At 44.8% G+C, this 21,963-nt stretch overlaps 1 protein-coding gene across 1 annotated transcript in view; it reads left to right on the top strand.

The window, feature by feature from the left end:
* Positions 1 to 21,963, top strand: part of MMP17 (matrix metallopeptidase 17) — a 195,889-nt gene that overhangs the window by 161,167 nt on the left and 12,759 nt on the right. Inside the window, exon 5 of the mRNA XM_069215344.1 lies at positions 1,950 to 2,126. Coding sequence (XP_069071445.1) covers positions 1,950 to 2,126 — 177 coding nt within the window. The remainder of the gene's footprint in view (positions 1 to 1,949; positions 2,127 to 21,963) is intronic.

Raw genomic sequence — 21,963 nt, 5'->3', positions numbered from 1 at the left:
TGATGTCCCTGGCCTCTTACAGTTTCAGTGTTGTGCATCCCCATCAGTCAGCTGAAGTGTGTTTTTTTGTGGGGACTCTTTCTTGTGACTGTCTAACTGGTAGCCAACTGGTCTGCTGTCTTTGACAGAGGGAGTCTAACACCACCAGAAGCTTTACCTTCTGAGCCCGAAACAGCACCAACGGGCAATGGAGTTTGGCCAATGCTCCATTTTGCCTGATTTGAACCATCGTCCAAGAAGAGAAATGTGTTTTGATTTTGACGCAGACTAGTGAGTCATTCTGAGCTACAGTTCTCTCCCGGTGTCACACACTCACACTGAGACATCATACAAATGAGGCAGAAGGAGCCAATTAAAGTTGCATTTTCTGCTATGCACATGCCTCGCGGCCTGGATCGTGGCTGTGTACCCAGGTGGTAATTATGGACTGATAATTAATTTCTCACACCCTGTTCCAACCCCCATGGCTCACAATGGATCCAACTGGTCCTGTCTCATAATTCATTCCCACTGAATATTTCCTTCTCAAATTCACACCTTCCTTTTGCAATGAGTCTTCTCTTTTAGTTCACATCTTCCATTTGGCATCAGTGTTTGTCAGAAATGAGATCACAGTGGAGTTTAATTTTCTGCAGCTCCACACTCAACTGCTTGAGAGTTTGTCTTGGTGTGTTGATGCCTTTCATGCAGCTATCTGAAGTCCTGTGCCCTTCTGGGACCCCATCTTCAGCAGCCTCCATTCTGTAGGTTACAAAAAGAGTACTGTGGTCCATTCAATACGCCACAACTAGAAAATTATGTCCCCTTCTATAGACCACAAGGGTATTGTTCCCCCTTCTGTATGTCACAACTGAAGGATTGTTTCCTTTTCTGTTTTCTGGACTCCTCTTCTGAAGTATTGTGCCTTGTGCTCTAGGACACAACTACAGCATTGCACCCCATTCTGGAGTCCTCTGGTGTATTGCACCCTGTTCTGTAGGCACTACTGGAGCACTGGAAATGGACTTTAAAGCCATTTATTTAATTTAAAGATACTGAACAGTCAAAGTCACAACTTTGCATCTCTCAAAGGTATTTGACTCTCAGTTGCACAGTGACATGTTTCTTCTTAAGATATGCGTCTGTCTTGTATCATGAGGTCCCACGTCTCTTTTAACGATGCTCAATTAATGTGATTGGTCAGTATTTGAGATGCTGTCCTGTTGAGGAGACAATATGTTATGTCTCTGTTTAAGACGAATGACTGTTAAGGTCATAATGTGGAAAGTCTTTCTCTAAGATGCTCTTTGTCAAGGTCATAAAGTGGTCTTTGTTTCTATTGAAGATGTTCTCTGCTGAAGTCATTAAGTGGAATTTCTCTTTTTCAAATACTCTTGGTCAAGGTTGTAATGTGTCATGTCTCTAAGATGTTTGACCTTCGAGGTAATAATGTGGTATGTCTCTCTTTGAGATGGTCCCTGCCGGGGTCATAGGCTAGTAAGTCTATCTGGAAGATGTTCTCTGTTGAGGTCATAATGGGGTATGTCTCTTTTTAAGTTGCTCAAAATTCAAGCCATGAAGTTGAGTCTCTCTTAGATATTAGGGGCCAGATGTACCAAAGGATTTTACCCATTCTGTGTCTATGGGAAAAAGCTTTCGTACATATGGACCTAGGCTCCCAGTTACACAGTGATATATTTTACCATAGTATAATTGATGGTCTCTTATAGCATGATTGTCTCTTTCTAAGATGCTCAACCATGAGATCGTAAAGTGGTATATCTATATTCGAGATGGTTTCCTGTTAAGAGTACGCCGTTGGTGTATCGCCGTCAAGGTCAAAAAGTAGTGTGACATTATGAAGTTGTATGTCTCAATTTTAGATGCTCTCTGTTGAGGTTATAACATGGTAGGACTCTCCATAAAATATTTCACCCTCAAAGTGATAATGTGGTACGTCTCTCTTTAAGATGCCCATGGGATGGACCTGTTTGCTGTGGCTGTTCACGAGTTTGGACACTCCATTGGACTGACACACATCTCTGCAATCGAGTCCATCATGCGGCCTTACTACCAGGGGCCAGTGGGGGACCCCCTGAAATACGACCTTCCATACGAAGACAAAGTCAGGATTTGGCAACTCTACGGTGAGTCCCGACTCCCAATACCTGCATGAAGCATAGGTAGAAGATACGTTTTTGAGGTCTGTATGCTGTCTTCTGTGACTACAATTTTAAACGGACTACACAATAGTGTTATAGATTATATATAATAAGGGACCAAAGGATTCTGTATCAAAAACAGGTATGGGATTTAAAAACTGCTGATGTAAATTAAGCAATCAAAGATTAACCAATGGACTTGAGGTTTTATCTGATCTTGAAATCCGCCCGGAATTCTATTCAATGGGTAATTTTTGTCAAGGTCCCCAAGATTATGTGAAGTGAGCAACAATTGATTTTTTATAAAGTTTGAGTGCTGGGAAATTTTCATGAAATGTAATATATATATCATTTTTATTCTGCTTATGACCTTTCAATGTTATAGGCATTATTGGGTTATTTGAAATATGTTATGAACATTGCACTGTTTATATGGTTTAACTCAACCAATTCTTTACCATTTGTAATAGAAAACATATTCAGGGCAATAGGTTGCACAGGCCTTGCCACCCTAGCTGCTTGTCCCCTTAAGATGGATAAGTACAAGCAGCCAATTGTAATAAATGGTGTTGAGGCCCAGGCCTAAAGGGACACAGGTGCCAGTATCACCATAGTCACAAAAAATTTAGTGTCACCTGCACAACACCTACTTGGTCAGAAGTACCAAGTCAATGATATGAATAACTCCACTCAGTCCCTCTCCTTAGCTGTAGTGCAACTTAGCTGGGGTGGAGTTACTGGCCCTAAGTAGTTGGTAGTCTCACCTAGCTTGCCTGCAGACTGTCTCTTAGGAAATTACCTAGAGACCTCAGACTGCGCTGAGGTAGAGTTTCTTACCCATGCATCCATGCTGGGTGTACCCCAACAATTGCTCCCTTTTATCTCAAAGGAGACTAAAAAGCAAAGTAGGGAAGGAGTACTGGAACCTGAAATAATGGCCCAGGACACTCCTAAAAACACAGGCATGCATGATATAATGGTATCCCCTGTCCACCCTCCCACTATGGATATCATTCCTCTGAGGGGGGATATCACCCCTAGGGTGGAGCCTGTTCCAAAGGAGTCAAAAGCTACCACAGCTGAACTCCCAGAGGTAAAAGTATCTCTCTGTGAGAAACCTAAGACAGAACAGCAGCCCTGCCCCATCTTACAAAACTTGGAGCAACCCTCCGCCACTCCCAGAGAAACGTTAGTGCAGCAGCCCTGCAGTACCTCTTACTCCTCAGGACAGCAAACCTGTCCTTATGTATAGCCCTTGGGACAGCAACCATGTCCTGCTCTACTCCAGGAAAGACAGCAGCCCTGTCCTCCTTTAGAGACTTTGGGACACACTTTTCGTCCTGCTCTAGCCCTGCTCAGATAGCACCCCTTTGTAGCATTACAACCCCTAGGACAGCAACCCTGTCCTAACATAGGGTCCCAGGGACAGTCATCCTGCCCCACTTTAAAACTTCTTCCTCGTCCTCAAAATAGGGAATTACAGGGTCCACAGTTTCAATGTACTTCAGGTAAAAATAACCAAACAGGGTGGGGGTTCTGTAGGAAAGTAGCCTCTTTCTAGTTTGGTTACCCCCACATTTGGCCTGTTTGTCAGTGTGTTTGACTGTGTCTACTGGGAGCCTGCTAACCAGGACCCCAGTAGTTATGCTCTCTCCCTTAAATTTGGTTGTTGGTAACTGTTATCACAGTATTTCACCCACAGTTGGCACACTGGTGCCCCATTATAAGTCACCAGTATATGGTACCTAGGTACCCAGGGCATTGGGATTCCAGGGGGTCCCAATGGGCTGCAGCATATATTTTGCCACCCATAGGGAGCCCATGCAAAGGCTTCTGCAGGACTGCCACTGCAGCCTGCGTGAAAAGATGCAAGCACCCTTTCACTGCCATTTACACTGACCAGGTCACTTATAAGTCACCCCTATAGCAGGCCCTCCAGCCCTGAGGGCAGGGTGCAAAGTACCTGTGTGTGAGGACATCCCTGCACTAGCAGAGGTGCCCTCACAACCTCCAGGACCGTTTACTGTGACTTCCTGAGTATGGGGATGCCATTTTACGAGTGTACTGGACATAGGTCAATACCTATGTCCAGCTACATAATGGTAACTCCGAACATAGGCATGTTTGGTATCAAACATGTTGGAATCATGCCCCAATGCTTTTGACAGCATTGGTTGTATGATTCCATGCGCTCTGGGGGCTCCTTTGAGGACCCCCAGTATTGCCATTACAGCCTTCTGAAAGTTTCCAGGCAGCCCAAGCTGCTGCCACCTCCCAGACAGGTTTCTGCCCTCCTGTTTCTTGAGAAGCTCTAGCCAAGGAAGGTAGAATAAAGGATTTCCTTTGGAAGAGGGGTGTTACACCCTCTCCCTTTGGAAATAGGTGTTACAGGCTTGGGAGGGGTAGCCTCCCCAAGCCACTGGAAATGCTTTGAAGGGCACATTTGGTGCCCTCTTTGCATAAACCAGTCTACACTGGTTCAGAGACCCGCAGTCCCTGCTACGGCGCAAAACTGGACAAAGGAAAGAGAAGTGACTACTCCCCTGTCCATCACCACCCCAGGGGTGGTGCTTAAAGCTCCACCAGAGGGTCCCTGGGTTTTGCCATCTTGGATTCAAGGTTGGCAAGGAACTCTGGGAACATCTGAGTGGCCAGTGCCAGCAGGTGACGTCAGAGCCCCCTCCTGACAGGTGGTCACCCAGCTAAGTGACCAATCCCCCTTTCAGGGCTATAGGGTCTCTCCTTTGGGTGGCTCCTCAGATTCGGATTGCAAGACTCCAGCAGGAATCCTCTGCACCCTCCACTTCGACTTCTGACTGAAGAAACTGCATCTGGACTCTTCTGGATCCTACAAGCTGCAACAAAGAAGCAAGACGCCTTCTGCAACACTGTATCCACAGCTCCTTCCCGCAACTGCAACATTTCCCCAGTCGTGCATCCTCTGAGGACAGCCCGTCTTCAGCCTGCATCAAAAGGAAGAAGGAATCTTCCTTGGGGTGAAGGAGTCACTCCCCTGCTTCTGCAGGCACCAACTGCGACGACGACTGGCTGTGTGGATCCCCTCTCCTGCTGAGCTGCATGGATCCTGCATCACAGGTGGTGGACTAAAGTGGTCTCGACTGTCCTATCTTCCAACGATCCGACTTCGGTGGAGGTAAGACTTTGCCTCCCCAAGCAAGACAGTACCTCCATGCACCACACCCTTTGCAGTTGCCAAGACTTGTTGGCATCCTTCCTCCAAGATCTTTGTGCATCTTGAAGCTCCAGCACCCAGTAGTCCTTCCTGTGACGCACAGCTCCCTGAGTGGTTCTCCGGCAGCATGGGAGCCTTTCCCATAGTGCTGCGTGGGCAACTCAGGTGTTCCCACCCTGTGGGACTCCTGTGAGCGCTGCCGGGTCTTCTGTGGGCTCTCTGTGTTGCTGAGGTTCCCCTCTGGCTCTCCCTCCTGGGTAGAGTCCACCTGGTCCTTCCTGGTCCCGGCAGTGCCACTTTCCACTAACCACGAGCATTGCGTGTGCCAAGGCATTTTAGCGGACTCCAACGACGCAAACCCGACTGCAATCCTCCATTCGTCATGGGACATCACCTGCACCCTCCAGGAACCCGACTTCGCCTTCTTGGGTGCATGGCTGACACTTCTTCCTCACCGGTGTTTCTTTTCTTGCACATTCCTCCTAGTGGGTAGGGGCTCCTGCCCTACTGGACTCTGCTGTGCTTCTTGGACTTGGTCCCCTTTTTCCACACGTCTTCTTGTCCAGGAATCCACTGTTGGTATCTTGTAGTCTCTTATGGGGTTTGCATAGTTCTTCTTTACTTTTCTGTGTGCGTTCTGGGAAACTTACTGTGATTTACTCCTGCTTTCCTGGTCGCTGGGGTGGATCGTGGTACTTACCTTTGGGCTTTCCTAGTACTCCCAGCTCCCCTCTACACACTACACTTGCGTAGGTGGGGGACCGACGTTCGCATTCCACTTTCTTAGTATATGGTTTGTGCTCCCCCAGGCCCATTTCTAACTATTGTGATTTTCACTAATTGCAGTGTTCTCTTCTAACTGTTTTTATGCCTATTTCTGCAAAATAGTGTATATAATTTTGTGTAGGACTTACCTCCTAAGGGAGTATAGTCCCTATGGTACTTTTGGTATTTGTGTCACCAAAATAAAGTACCTTTATTTATGTAACACTGAATTTTTTCATTCATGTGTGTAAGTACTAAGGGGGTCATTCCGACCCCGGCGGGTGGCGGGCGGCGCCCGGCGGGAGGAAACCGCCCAAACACCGCACCGCGGTCAAATGACCGCGGCGGTGATTCTAACTTTCCCGCTGGGCCGGCGGACGATCTCAAGAAGATCGCCCGCCGGCCCAGCGGGAAAGCCCCTGCAAAGAGGAAGCCGGCTCCGAATGGAGCCAGCGGATTTGCAGGGGTGCGACGGGTGCAGTTGCACCCGTCGCGTTTTTCAGTGTCTGCAAAGCAGACACTGAAAATCATTATGGGGCCCTGTTAGGGGGCCCCTGCACTGCCCATGCCAGTGCCCATGCCCCCAGGGGCCCTACGACACCCGTTCCCGCCAGCCTGTTTGGAACAGGCTGGCGGGAAGGGGGTCGGAATCCCCATGGCGGCGCTGCAAGCAGCGCCGCCATGGAGGATTCCCTGGGCCAGGGGTAAACCGGCGGGAAACCGCCGGTTGCCCTTTTCTGACCGCGGCTTTACCGCCGCGGTCAGAATTGCCCATGAAGCACCGCCAGCCTGTTGGCGGTGCTTCCGCGGCCCTCTGCCCTGGCGGGTCAGAATGAGGGCCTAAGTGTGACTGCAGTGGTATTGCATTAGCTTTGCATGTCTCCTAGATAAGCTTTGGCTGCTCATCCACAGCTACCTCTAAAGAGCCTGGCTTCTAGACACTGCCTACACTACACTAATAAGGGATAACTGGACCTGGTGTAAGGTGTAAGTACCATAGGTACCCACCACACACCAGGCCAGAATACTACAATCAAGAACACTCTTAAAGATGGAGATTAATCTGGGGCTTCTCAAGATAAATATAGAAAGGGTATTGGAGGAGAAGTGGAAATATGTAGCATGGGATCCCATTTGAGTCGATGTATTTGTTATTATACTCCATTATCATCAGCAATATTGTTATTGATATAAAATTATGTTCTGTGGGTTTTTTGTTTTTGTATTCATGAAACGGCATAATGTTCAGATGTTTTATATTGATTGTCTATAAGTAAAATATGAAGCATGGGGTACAAGTAAGCTTTCTTTGTTAAACCATCAACCACTAAAAAGATTAAAAAAACAGGATTCATTAAGGGAATCTGAGGTCAAAACATGCAGATCAGTTCCTGCTCCTCCTGAAGAGAGCACTTCATAATCCTCTTACCCTCATAGACAAATCCTAAGACAGGGCTGTTTTCAGAAAGCAACATAACTCCATGTACCTCTAACCATGGCTTCATACTTTGCAGCCCAGTTGTGCGTCACCATACTGAGTGACATAAAATCAAGCTGCAATAATATTGAGTCCAGAATATTGAGTACCACTGTGGGATTTATGAAGAGACTTCACGCAGGTACTTCCAAGGGGTTTGCAAAGTAGAACTTTATTCACACAAAAGAAGATCCCATCTACTTGACACAACCTTCACTCATCGCCTGTCTATATTCAAAACATAACATTCCCTGTTCTTTGTGGTGACATATACAGTGTTCCATATCTTGCTCTCAGAACATGACAAGTGTAACATTCTACATTTGCTGAGTCAGATACCACAGACCTCCCTCATTTCACATAATAATGATATTTGCAAAAAAACACGTTTACCCATAAGTAACACCAAGTGCAAATGTGACAAAGATCGGACATAGTTACATAAAAATCCAGGTTTCTTTGTTAATCTTCCCGGGTTTCTCACAGTGGCATTACCACCTTCACCATTCCCAAAGAAACTATACACATCCCTTTTCAACTTTGCAAAAACATCAAAACTCTCTCTCATCACCAACACTTTGTTACGATTCCAGAGGCGGCGATCTTCTGTTTTAATGGCATTGTTGAACTTCTTAATAACGTGTATTGGCTTGGTGAACATTGTTCCAGCATTACTCTTCACAGCATGTTTAATCACCACTAAGCCCCCAACTTCCACCTCAGGTTCCTTAGTATCTTTCCTCACGTCATAATTTGTCTTCCTGTTTCTTAGTTTTACTGCCTTCCTATCCTTCCACAAGCTATTTAGATTCTCTTTCTCCAGTTCAATCGCATATTTATTTACCCAAGGTGGTTCTACTAACGCATTAGGAAGTCTTCCTTTAAGGAGTTAGTTCAAATGGCATCTTTCTAGCTGTTCAATGGGGAGTAAATATGTATATTTCTATTTTTTTCCTCAATTCCACTTTCCAGTCCATCAAATTTGACTTGGACAAGACTATTGTTTCTTTAATGACTCTGTTGAATCTCTCAACCAAGCCATTGGTTTCCGGATGGTATAAAGCACACTTCTTGTGTTGAATCCCTCTCTTGCTTAAGAACTCCTCCATCTCCTTAGAAACCAATTGGGCCCCATAATCTGTGAGCAGAGTTTCTGGGTTCCCTTGCTTGCCATAAGCTCCTTTAAAACCCTGGTAACATTCTTGGTTTCTATAGTATGTGTGAAACAAATCTCTGGCCAATGTGAAAAAACATCCAACACCACAATTGCATTCACAGGTTGCCCTTCACAATAGATGGGCCTCAAGATGTCTAAAGCTATATCTTTCCAGGGACCCTTTGGATGTTCTCTGATGATCATGAGTTGGGTTTTCGTGCACTTAGACTTATCACTATTAAAACAGATAAGACAATTCCGTACGGCCCTTTCAACTTGAATGTCCATATCAGGCCACCAACAAGATGCCCGTAACCTCTCTTTAGTTTTGGACATTCTCTGATGCGTTTCATGTGCCACATTTATCAACTCCAGTCTGAGAGTACCACGGGGTACCCCTGAATAATACGTACCTGCCAGTATTGAGTTCATCCTGTACTCCCCAAAACATTTTGCATGACTCAGAACCTTGCTTCTTATTGGACCACCCAGACAGTCCAAATATATCACCTCACACAACACCTTATCAGAATTAAGTTCCTCTCTCCATCTCTTTAAAAAAAATATTTCACTTTCCAGTTTGCAGACCCACTCAGTTTCTTCATCCAACTGACCTGTAGTTGTCACTTCTGTATCATCTTCTGGAATGAGTCTTGAAACACCATTTTCAGCACCAGGAATATATTTAACCTCAAAATTAAATTCTTGGAGTGCTATCACCCATTTAGTTATCCTTTCAAAGACAACATCTAACCCTTTTTTATTTAAAATTTCAACCAGGGGCTTATGATCAGTTCTGATTTCAAAATCAGAACCCCACAAAAACGTCTTCAATTTCTTCACTGTCCGGTATACCGCAAGTGCGTCCCTCTCTACTACCGAATAGCTAGACTCAGCATCTCTTAGCCCTCTAGAAATTAACACAATGGTGTGCAAACCATTACATGAAGACTGCTGTGATACACCCTCCCAAACCATTCATACTGGCATCAGTAGTGATGATGGATTTTCTCTTTGGGTCAAAGTTTCTTACATTGGGTGCTGCACTAAGTTTTCTCTTAATGGTTTTAATCTCGCTTTCACATTCTGGATCCCCTTTACACAAAAGTGATCTCATATTAACACTGAGATCAGCAAAGTTCTTGACAAATTTATTATAATACTCCACCATGCCCAAGAACCTCATCAATTCTTTCTTAGACTTAAGCGAACTCATTTTCTGAATAGTTTCTGTTAGCTCAGCTTTGGGTTTTATGCCATCACCAGAAATGTTATGGCCTAGGTTGTTTATAGCATTGGTATGAAATTTGCACTTTTCGGACTTTAGTGTGAGTTTAGTGATGTCCAATTTCCTTAACACCTCTCTGAACCGTGCATCATGTTTACCATCATCTTTCCCAAACATGAGTACATCATCTTGATAGAGGCACACACCATCTATTCCCTTCAATGTCCTTTCCATCACACTTTGAAAAACAGCTGCTGCAGAAACCAAACCAAATGGAAGTCTAACAAACCTGAAGTCTCTAGATGACTTCTCCAACTCAACCTGGTGGTAGGCTGACGTGAGGTCTATAGTACTAAATACTTACGCTTCCCCAAGTAAGAGCAACAATCTGAGATATGGGGTAATGGGTATTTATCAACAAATACATTTTTATTCAATTGTCTTAAATCTATGCATAAGCGTAAATTCCCATTGGATTTCCTGTGCGCAACAACTGCTGCCAACCATTCTGTACCTTCCACTTCCTCTATAATCCCACTAATCTTTAATTTGTTGATTTCCTCTTGCATTTCTTCCCGGCGAGCAATAGGTACATTGCAGACTTTACAACAAACTGGCTGTGCATTTGCTTTGGGTAGTATTTTATGTTTGAAGTCCCTCAGACATCCCAGTTCTTCTCTGAACACATTAGGAAACTCAGGGTTTATTTTCCCTAAATATTTATCATCCCAATCCGTTCCTACACAAAACATTTGTTTCCACTCTTTTATACAAATGGGTGGGTCAGAATTTGGATCGAGCATTACACCTAAATCTCCTTGATGGAACCAACTAACAATGCTGTCTCCTTTTTTTAAAACATATATCTTGCCTGAAACTAATCTCCCCTTGTATTTAATTAGTCCAATGAATTAACCATGTAACTTAATGGGCTCACCACCATACGCACACGGTTTAATATCTGGTTTCAGTAAGAGAACTTTCTTTCTTAACTTGCTATGAAAGAAATTGTTTGAGATTATAGTTATTTTAGCACCACAGTCAAATAATACCCTCCACCAATATGGCGTCTATAGTGCTTGGCTTTCTTCTTCCTTCCGTGTCAACTTGTACTACTATTTGACCACATGCAGAGCCACTTGTGTCAGAGTTCACAGTCTCAAGATCTAACTGATCTTCTTCCACATCAACACTCTTAACTTTAGTTTTGTCGTCTCTCTTCCTGCATACCACTCCTGAATGTCCCTTCACACCACATTTTTGCATACAACTTTCAGAGCAGGACACATTTTGTCATTGGCTAAAGGCCCAACCTTATCACATCTACAACATCTACGTAAAGTAGCCTTATTTTTTGCTCCACTGTCTTTTATCTGTTGTTTTTGTAATTTTTCCTTCACCACTTGAACTTTTAACTCTCTTTCTCCTTCTTTTTGATGACATCAGCACACTTTGTAGAGTGCTCTATTCATTTAGCAATAACTAACACCTCATCAAGTGAGGTTTCATCCCTCAGCTACAATTCTTCCCTCACCTTTTCAATATTACAGCCTAACATAAATTGATTGTGTATGCATTGATCTATTACATTATCAAATTTGCACAAGGATGGCAGCTTTCTCAATTCAGTCACATAGGACTTCACAGATTCCTCTTCTCTTTGCATTCTCTTTGAAAAGTGGTACCTTTCCAAAATAGTACTTATTTTGGGAAAATAACGTTTAGCCAATTTTTTTATGCACATTTCATACTCATTTATCCCTTCTAGCTCCAGTTCATGAAGGTCAGGCAGATGATCGAAAACCTCTTGTCCCTCAGATCCTAGACAATGAAGAAGTAAAGAGGTTTTCCTTTCTGCACTCAAAGAAGTGCCACATACCTTTGCATACCATTCAAAAACCTTCTTCCACATCTGCCACTTTATCGGTGGAGTACCTGGGCTGGAGAGGAAGAAGGCTGGAATGTTTTGCATGGTAAATCCTAGTACAATATATTTTCCCAGCAATACAATACTTAAATTTCGATTCCTTAATACCCCTGCTAAAATAAGAATAAGAAGGAAAGGTGTGTACCACAGCAGATCTTTAGGATTATAATCCGCAGCATCAAACACACATATATACCACCCTATGAAGTAAGATCGCTTAATTTCTCTTTGTCTCTCAATAGTGAACTATAACAGTGTACCCAAAATATGCAACAGTATCAGTAAAACTGAAGCAGACAAAGTGTGTGCATTACTGAGATACACAAACTGATATCAGTTCCATAGAAGTGTGTGCGTCACTGAAGTGCATTACCTGATATGCACGATGCACAAGGCACTATTAACACTTATGATGCACCAAACTACAATGACTACTGAGTCAGATAACTTGACACTTATGATGCACCAAACTACAATGGCACTGCCGTGTGGGGCGTCACACCAGAAGAAGTGTGTGCATCACTAAGATGCGTAGCGTAGAATGACTGCAGAGTCCGATACTATTCAATTAATAATGACGTCACACCAGAGAAAGTGTGCGCATCACTGAGATGCGCAGCGAAGCATGTTTAATCACTGCAAATTTGGAAAACACCCTTGCACTGATAGTGAAGAACCAATTTTCACTACTCCAGTATGGCTGCACTTATCTGTCAGCTGCACTCATATGTTATCGGAGTGGAGTACCGTCGCCTGTTACACAGCAAGCCCAGGCAGTTGGAGATGACATGCGTTCTGAGTGGAGTAGCGTTGCCCAGTTACACAGCACAGCCAAGTAGTTGGAGAGGATGTGCTCTCTGAGTAGAGTAGTGTTGCCTGGTTACACAGCACAGCCAAGTAGTTGGAGAGGATGTGCGCTCTGAGTAGAGTAGCGTTGCCTGGTTACACAGCAGAGCCAAGTAGTTGGAGAGGATGTGCGCTCTGAGTAGAGTAGCGTTGCCTGGTTACACAGCACAGCCAAGTAGTTGGAGAGGATGTGCGCTCTGAGTAGAGTAGCGTTGCCTGGTTACACAGCACAGCCAAGTAGTTGGAGAGGATGTGCGCTCTGAGTAGAGTAGCGTTGCCTGGTTACACAGCAGAGCCAAGTAGTTGGAGAGGATGTGCGCTCTGAGTAGAGTAGCGTTGCCTGGTTACACAGCACAGCCAAGTAGTTGGAGAGGATGTGCGCTCTGAGTAGAGTTGCCTGGTTACACAGCAGAGCCAAGTAGTTGGAGAGGATGTGCGCTCTGAGTAAAGTAGCATCGCCTGGTTACAGAGCACAGCCAAGTAGTTGGAGAGGATGTGCGCTCTGAGTAAAGTAGCATCGCCTGGTTACAGAGCACAGCCAAGTAGTTGGAGAGGATGTGCGCTCTGAGTAAAGTAGCATCGCCTGGTTACAGAGCACAGCCAAGTAGTTGGAGAGGATGTGCGCTCTGAGTAAAGTAGCATCGCCTGGTTACAGAGCACACCCAGGCAGTTGGGGACGTACAAGAGATATATGCTACCATCCTGGGTCTGACAAGCTTAATCACAGTTAGCTTTAAAACACCCGTTACTCCATTTCAGGCATAAAAGCCATGATGAAAAACAAAACTGAATAAAAAAAAACACAGCAGCAGGCACAATAATTAATTAGCACGCTGTGACGTGCAGAGTTTATCCCTTGTCTTCTGATATGAAGGAATTAGGTGCAAGGAAGTAACATGAGGGTGTAAACTTTAATGCGTCGAGGGTTTGCCAAATAAGCTGTAGAACAGAAAGTTGCCTAAATTCACCAGCCTTCCGGACTCTAGCCCTCGGCCTCCTTATCACTTTGAGAGATTCTCCAGCTCTGTTACGTGTTGAGCTCTCCTTTCTTCATCTCGTATCCTACCGACTATGACAGTGTGAAATGTATGAAGGGACGTCACGCAGGTACTTCCTAAGGCTTTGCAAAGTAGAACTTTATTCACACAAAAGAAGATCCCATCCACTTAACACAGCCTCCACTCAGCAACTGTCTATATTCATAACATAACATTCTCTATTCTTTGTGGTGAGATAGTGTTCCATATCTTGCTCTCAGAATATGACGAGTGTAAGATTCTGCAGTTGCTGAGTCAGATACCACAACCACATATTGTGAAAATAAGTGTACATAGATTTAATAAGTGTGCGCGTGTGTGTGTGTGTATATATATATATTCACTTAAAAAAACAAAGGTTACAGGGACGTTATAGTTAGGCTCACATTTTAAACATACCAAACCATAGAAATTCACCAGTTATAGTTAGAGTTATATCAAGTGACTATAACTCGCGCCCTAAGGTAACTATAACTCACATCCCCGCCATGCACAGATATCTGATCAATAATTTTACTGCAGATGTTACAGTATCAATTATGTTATCAAAGATGTCATTAGGGCACGAGTTATAGCCAATCAGATCAAAACCTTGGAGCAAAGGTCACGCCTGCCGCCACCCTGTGGCATGCAAGCATTCTCCACCCCCAGCCACTGACAGTCGCGCCCCATATCTCAGTCGGGGACAGCAGCAAAGGCCCCAACCCTGTACTCCTTCGGGTCTTCTCCCAACGAAAGAGGAGCGGTAACAACGGCCGCATGGGTCAGCCCTGCTGGACAGAGTTCGCCATTACCTCATAGCGACTATTGGCCTTGTGTGCTCAGGAGTGACGTCGGTGCTGTGTATAGCAGGTGCGCCAGTCCAAAGGATGCGCGTTGTCTCCTCTGCAACGCATTGCTATGCAATACGGCACCACTCCCAGGGAAAGCCTGCGGTTAGAGTACTGACAAAAGGGAGGGGTGCCGGCTCCAGTGGCTTGACAAATGCCTTGCTGAGCTTTTCTGTGTTCCATGCTCCCGTCCCATACGGAGGAGAGCTAGATGACTTGGAGTTAGGGCTAGCAGACACAGAGTTCTCCCAACGGTATTACTGAGGTACAGTCTTTTGATGACCCTGAGACTCTGGAAACAAGGGAGCAAATAACCAAGCTCTTGGAGGACACTACTGGGGGTGCAAGAGATGGACAGCAGTGGGGAGGCAGACCCGCGCATCCAAACTGGTCGTTCTAGGTGATCTCTCCTGGCAGCACCACAGGGCCTTCACAGAACCAAGTTAGGGAACAGCTGGCAGCAGGGCAACAACAGAAAAATATTCCAGTGAGCCCTTTGTGCCACCCAAAAAGTAGTAGGCAACTGTGCAACAACAGAGGTTCAGTCCAGATGAGTCCTTTGAGCAGCTCAGCAGTCCTTCTGACAGAGGTCCAATGCCAGTTCCAAAAGTGCCCTAAAAACATGGGATCAGAGCCCCTGTACTTATACTCAAAAATGTCTTTGATTAGGAGGTGACTTCAAAGGGACCCTTTCAAGTGTAGCACCACCCCTTTCAACCCAGCCCTTGCTCCAGACATCAGTAGGGGTAAATCAGCCCATTGTGCGAGACAGTGACACAGCCTATACAAATAGAAGTGCAGCACAGGAAGAGGATCAGTATGCAGACGCACCCAGACCCTACTGTGTGATGACTTTCTGGAAAGTATGCAAAAAAAATAGCTGTCACTCAGCCCCAGACGTGGATTGGAGTCAGTCTGCAAAGCACAGAGGGCCCGATTCACAAAGGTTTACAACTACGGGAATTCACAAAGGGCATTTACGAGTACTGTCTTTATGTATGCACTCGGCGCAGAGATATGCCCTGAGTGCAGACCTAAAGATAGCACTTGTAAATGCCCTTTGTGAATTCCCAAAGTCGGGGGCTGCGCAGCCTCCCTCCCCAACACTGGTCATTCACCCAACAAGGTAGTACTTACTAACTAACCAGTAGAAAGTACTCCAGTTGGATAGACATTTTGTGCAAAACTGTGGACTCTTGTTGGATAAACGAGCAGCTGAGTTTTCATTCTGGCCATGAAGCTCATTTCAAAGAAATTAAACCTCAACAGGAAGCACTTACAAATATAAACGTAGCAGGTGCCCCAGTGAAGCTATGCATCTGGAAATGGTAAATGATCCTAACTCCTGGGCTTGGCAAAGGCAAATCAAGTGTGTTTACTTTGCGATTCCATATTGAAAAACAATCTGAAATCCTTTGTGGAGGTGAATGCATCTTTCATCTATTGGAGTGCAATCAGACACTCTCACAGCCACTCTCGCACCCACATAGACCCTCTCACACCCACTCTTACACCCAGGCAGACACTCTCACAGCCACTCTCACACCAAGAGACACCCTCTCACACCTATTTGCATACCCAGAGATACAGGTCTTGTGGCCAACTCCCGCCGCACACGGCAAAAGGCTGTGCGCAGCGTGGGGTTTGGTGGTTGGGGGCGTTGGCCGCAGGGCCATGTGCGGCAGTTGTTGGATTAACATATAGTAATGAAAATTACTTAACTTTTTAAAGAAACATAGAAATTCCCTGAAAACCCAGAGGTTACAGCGATGTTATAGTTAGGAAATAGGATTTAAAAAAACATGGAAATTCACTTGAAAAACCAAAGGTTCTGAATTTACTTGCACTAAATCAGAGAAATTCAGCATTTATAGTTAGAGTTATTTCAAGTAACTATAATTCGTGGCCTAAGGTAAATATAGCTCGCACCTCTGCCATGTACCGCTTATTACCCCAGATATTACACCACTCATGTCAACTTTTATAACGTCAATAAAAATATCAATGAAACATCAGCAGTCAAATTACTGAAGAAAACCTGTGCATGGTGGAGAAACAAGTTATAGTTACCTTAGGTCTCAAGGCCCCGTCCAACATCAATAGACTTGAGGAGGTGGTGGTCGTTGGACCTCAAGGATCTGCAACTGATCCCCTATGTGTTTTTAAATTTGTGCCCCAGGGAGGTGGTGGCGCCTGGGGCTGCGGGGGGCTGGATGGCCCTCTGCATTAGTTTTAGAGATGTGATCCCGGAAGGTGGCTGTTGCCGGGGCTGCAGGGAGCCGTTTCGGCCCCCCTGCATTAGTTTTACACATGTGCCCCACGGAGGCGGTGATCCCAAGGGCTGCAGGAGGGCTAGGCAACCCCCGCATTAGATTTAGAGAAGTGCCCCAGGGAGGTGGTGGTCCCCAGGGCTGCAGAGAGGGGAGGCATGCAGCACCCGTATTGTGTTTTATTTAATCCCAATAAAGGAGGTGGCAGTCCCCGGGGCTGCAGGGTCTGTGCGCCACACTGCACTGTAATTTATTAAAGCCCTGTGGAGGTGGCAGTCCAAGGGGCTTTGGGGTGGCTGAGTGGCCCCCCTGCATTCAATATAGCAATGCTCTTGAACCTGGGCCACCTGAGGGCTTTAGTGAAACAAACGCAGGATTCCATGCTTGTTACTTTTTAAACTTTTTTTAAAAAATTGGCAGATCTGTGGATCCACTGCGGGCCCCTGGCCATAATAAAAAAAAAATGTTTTTTGCTCTGGGGGGGGGGGAGGGGGGGTGACCAGAGCTAAGGGGTCAAGGTGTCCCTACCTTGGTCACTTTTCTCATTTTTTACATTTTTGTCTGGTATTCAGCTGAAACCGAGTCCCAACACTTCCTTGTTGAAGTGTTGGCATCCAGTCGGATCTCAACATGAGATCAGGGGTGTTCACCGAGCCTTCCCGTCCCTATATACACAAATTTGGATTTTCTTTAATTCCTGAAAAACTACGGAACAGAGTTATACCAAATAATAAAAAGAGCACTGTCTGGACCAAGAACTGCCTTTCTGACAAATTTGGTGTAATTACATCCAGTGGTCGTGCAATATCACTATTTCAAAATTAAAATTGGCTCTGGGAAGTCACTTACTGAACGAGGACTACTTGTCACCGTCAATTGGTCAAAAGGTCGCCCATCCCATAGTAGAGAAAAGGCATCATAGGCACGCGCAAGCCTCAAACCAAAGGGGAATTATTTGGTCTTCCTTCGGACCCTCGGAGAACCTACCCGTGACGCGTGCCTGGAGACCACTTATTCTTTATATCAATAGGAGAAGTAGTTGTTACGGTCCTGATGAAGCGCCAAGAGATACATTTTTGATCGTAGAGGCGCGAAACATGGTGACCACATTGTGTTAGGACTAGGTATTCTACCTTTTTCCTTTCCATGGAGTATAGTGGGACATTATTCCCTGCATTTACTCCTCTAGTTTCCCTTTTTTAATCTTGGCTGTTCCTTTTTCTTGGCTGTTCCTTTTTCTGAGTTATTAAATCATGATGCCTAAGGCTCAGAGCCAATTTTAATTCACTTATCTCTCCTCCTTTTTTCTATTTGTCAGTATTTTCTGCAGACCTAACTACATCTGCTATATTATCTTCAGTTGAGTACCACCACCTTGATTGGGATGGTCCGCCAGACATTGCAGTGCCGGTCTGACGAGGAGATTGCCAATGATGACGCTCAGCATCCTAGTGGATGTTTGAGGGCTCTCCTGAAAATACTGGCACGTCCGCATTCTCCACAACTGAGGCCAACACATCATTTTCTCTGTGTCAGAGAAAATGATGTGTTGGCCTCAGTTGTGGAGAATGCGGACCATGGTATAGAGACTGACACGCTCCTAGTAGTGGTTATATTCTCTGCGTTCATGTTGCTGGTTCAGGATTCTGTACTTGTTTTGTTTGCTATCTTAGTTGCCTTCAGTGCTAACGATCATAGTATTTTTATCCAAAACGTATTTTCTATTTGCACCCTGGGAAGACGTGCCTTCACTGGTTTCCACCCTTCATAAAAACTTACCTTCCATTGGTCAGACTTGGAAATGCCATGCTTTACCTCCTGACCTGTCTAGTCCCCCAGGGAGTCAGTACTTTACCCAGATGATTCAAGCTATGGTTTGGAGATAGGAAATTTGGTTGGTGGGTTCAGCTTTTTTCAAGCTATAGAATCTCTAGATGTTGCTACACAATATGAGGTACAAAATTATTTTGTAAACCAACTTATATTAAACTAATTCTCATATTTTTGCAACACATTACTAACTGCTTTTTTATGTGTTTAATTTCACAGTACAGACTCTACTTCTAATGGCTATGTCTGCCAACATACTACCTTTTTAATATCAAATAGCAAGACAATAAAAATGTAAGCAGAATGTGGGGCTAGTCATGAAGTGAACATGCATTATAAGGAATAAAATACCCTCAGCCTTATGTTCATAGGATATTGGAAGTCACAAAGGAGTTTCAAGACCATATAAAGGGATTTGGCCTTCAGCCTCATCCTTCTATATGGTCGTGGAGCTTCTCTGTGACTTGTATTATCCTTACAAAGTGCATTGAGAGCTGCTTTATCTCATACATTAATGGGGAATGATAATATGATGATACAGATAAGAGGGAACAGAAAACAAATATCCAGCATTTGGGACATTGTATTTCTGATGAAGTCTGTAAGAAATCGGGGTATTGGTTGAGAGGGGTGAAAGCAACAACCACAGTTTTTGTTAGGGTGAGACAAATGTAAACCCCAAATTAATCTGCGCTTAATATCTTGGTAGCTTGCCACAAAGCAGTCAAGCTTAACTTAGAGGCAACGTGTAAGGTATTTATACAGCACACAAACAATAATAAAGTGGGAAAAATAGCACAAGAAAATTCCCCAAACAATTTAGAATATAGAGTAAATTTTAATAACTAGAATGATACCAGAACAACAAAAATCCAGTCAGTAGAACTGGAGATACAAAGTTGAAAGCTAAAACAGTGCCTAAAAGCACAAAGTGCCACTTGCGGCCCTCTGCTTTTGCTAGACCCAGTGAAAGTCAAAAGTTCAGACCGACCGCGATGGAGAGTGGGTCGGATACTACAGTAGGACCAGGTTATTACTGCCAGAAAGATACCGAGAGAGTCTGGTGCAAGGGGCAAAGAGAGCATGGCACATGGTTGCGACTTTAGAGCAAAGAGCAGACTGGGCGTCTCAGGCTGCCATCACTGTAGCACAAAGAGCTGGTCTGGCATTGTGGGTAGTTTTCATGAGCTTGACATTGATGGTCACCGTGGGCTCTCGTTGCATTAGCGTGGACGTGCAGATCTCACGTGGCCGGTCATCCCTGGCAGTCTCTGTGGTGCGAGGAGCAAGTCTCACTGGAGTTTCAAGTTGGCGAATTGTCGCGAGCAGAAGAGTCGGAGATGCCGGTTCATGTCCACAGAGGCCAAACTTCAGGTTTTCACCTTTTCCTCTCTGGAGGGGTTCAATTTGATGCCTCCAGGGTTCCAGGACCTGACGGCACCTTTTGGAGTCAGGAGTTAACCCCAGCAGAGACCAGCAGGGAGGTCCATTTGCAGGTCCAGGCAGGTCCAGTGCAGAGGCCAGCTGGGTAGTTGCAGGGAGGCCTCTGTAGCTTATGTCCCTGTAGCTCACACAGGAGGTCAGACAGCTGACCTTCGGAGTCTCTCAGGTTAGCCTTGGATGAAGGTAAGCAGGTCCAGGCATCTTGTCAGACAGCAGGGCAGTCCTCAGTGGCAGGACAGTCCCCTGGCAGTAGGGCAGATCTTCTTCTGTAATGTCCACAGATCAAGGACTGATGTGCGGCTCTGGAGATCCAATATATATACCTGCTGTCAGCCTTTGTGTGTGGGGACTCCCTGTCCTACCTCCATATCTGGTTCTGGAAAGTTCTTCCCTTCCCCCAGTCAAGGCTCCAAAGTGCCTGGGGTGACAAAAGACTAGGCAGCAGGCCCTGTCATATTCTTTCAAGTTTGAAGGAGGCAAGATGTAAGTGGGGCTGTGTACAGACCCTCCCAGTCATCCTGCCAGGATGACCCCTACTGTCTATGTCTAATCTCCCTTTGTGTTACTGTCTAGAAGCAATACACAAACCCCAACAGCAGAGCCATTCACAGTTGGAAGGCACAAATGGCTCGATCAAGAAAATGTAATCTTCAAAAGTAGCATTTACAGAATTGAGAGTTAAAGTCAGACATCATCATTATAGAAGATTTTAAATTACAGTTATATTTCTACCTGCTCCCAATATAAAATTATCACTTATTAAATGTATTAAGGTAACTCAGTGTTAGTCAATGGAAGAGATAAACAGACAGTGAAAACTTGGAGTTTTTCAATGCCAGGACATGTAAAACTTAGACACACAGGTCCTACTTTTCAAATACAATGCACCCTGGCCTGTGAGCAGAGCACTTTAAGTCATGAGCAAAGTGGGCAATTGCCTAGAGCCCCCACCTTCCAGGGGAGTACTGAGAAGTTAACATTTTCTCTAGCTCCCATCTGTCTATTTCTTCATCTCTACTTTCAGCATATTATTCAACATTGCTCGACATTATGGGGCTTGAATTAGAAGAAAATGGGTAAAAAAATACAAAGCTAACCCTTATGGGGGCTCCTAAAGTATGATTGCCCAGAGCCCCCAAAATGATTAAGATGACACTGCATATTAGCTTTTACAGCCTTCCTTAGAGGTGACCTATAAGCATTAAAAAATAAGGTTTAGGCTTGATAAAAGCTTTATTTTGCCAGGTCAAAATTGCAGTTCAAAACTGCAGTGCAGACTGCAATGGCAGGCCTAGGCCTGAGATGTTTTAAAAGGTTACTTTATTGGTTAGCACAATGAGGGCTGCACCCCACTAGTAACGTTTAACTTACAGGTCCTAGGGTACATGTAGTACCATTTACAAGGGATTTACAAGTAATTTAAATGTACTAACTAGGTGTATGCAAATTTCCCCATGCTTGAGGGAGAGAGCACAAGCAGTTTACCACTGCTTAGCAGTGGTAAAGTGCACAGACTCCTAAAGCCACCAAAAACGAATTCAGCAGAACAGGAGGGCGAGGGAAAAAGGTGTAAAGGAATACCAGGTCAACAATGTCAGATCTAACAATGTCTATATTAGGATGTAAGATATTCATTTTGGGGGGCACAGCTAAATGTCCTATATGACTTCCTGGTACTACAGTAAATGTGCTATTGTTTATATCTGGAATAATGTCCCACACAAGCCATATAAAATATGGCCTTTCCTGTCTATTTCCTGAGCAGTAACTATAACCTTTTGTGATGAATGTGTGTGGTATCATAATATCGTTGTCAGCAT

This window comes from Pleurodeles waltl, chromosome 11, assembly GCF_031143425.1.
Source record: "Pleurodeles waltl isolate 20211129_DDA chromosome 11, aPleWal1.hap1.20221129, whole genome shotgun sequence".
NCBI classification, from domain to species: Eukaryota; Metazoa; Chordata; class Amphibia; order Caudata; family Salamandridae; genus Pleurodeles; species Pleurodeles waltl.
The sequence above is the reverse complement of the archived record's forward strand: the minus strand, read 5'-3'. Positions and strand labels throughout refer to the sequence as shown.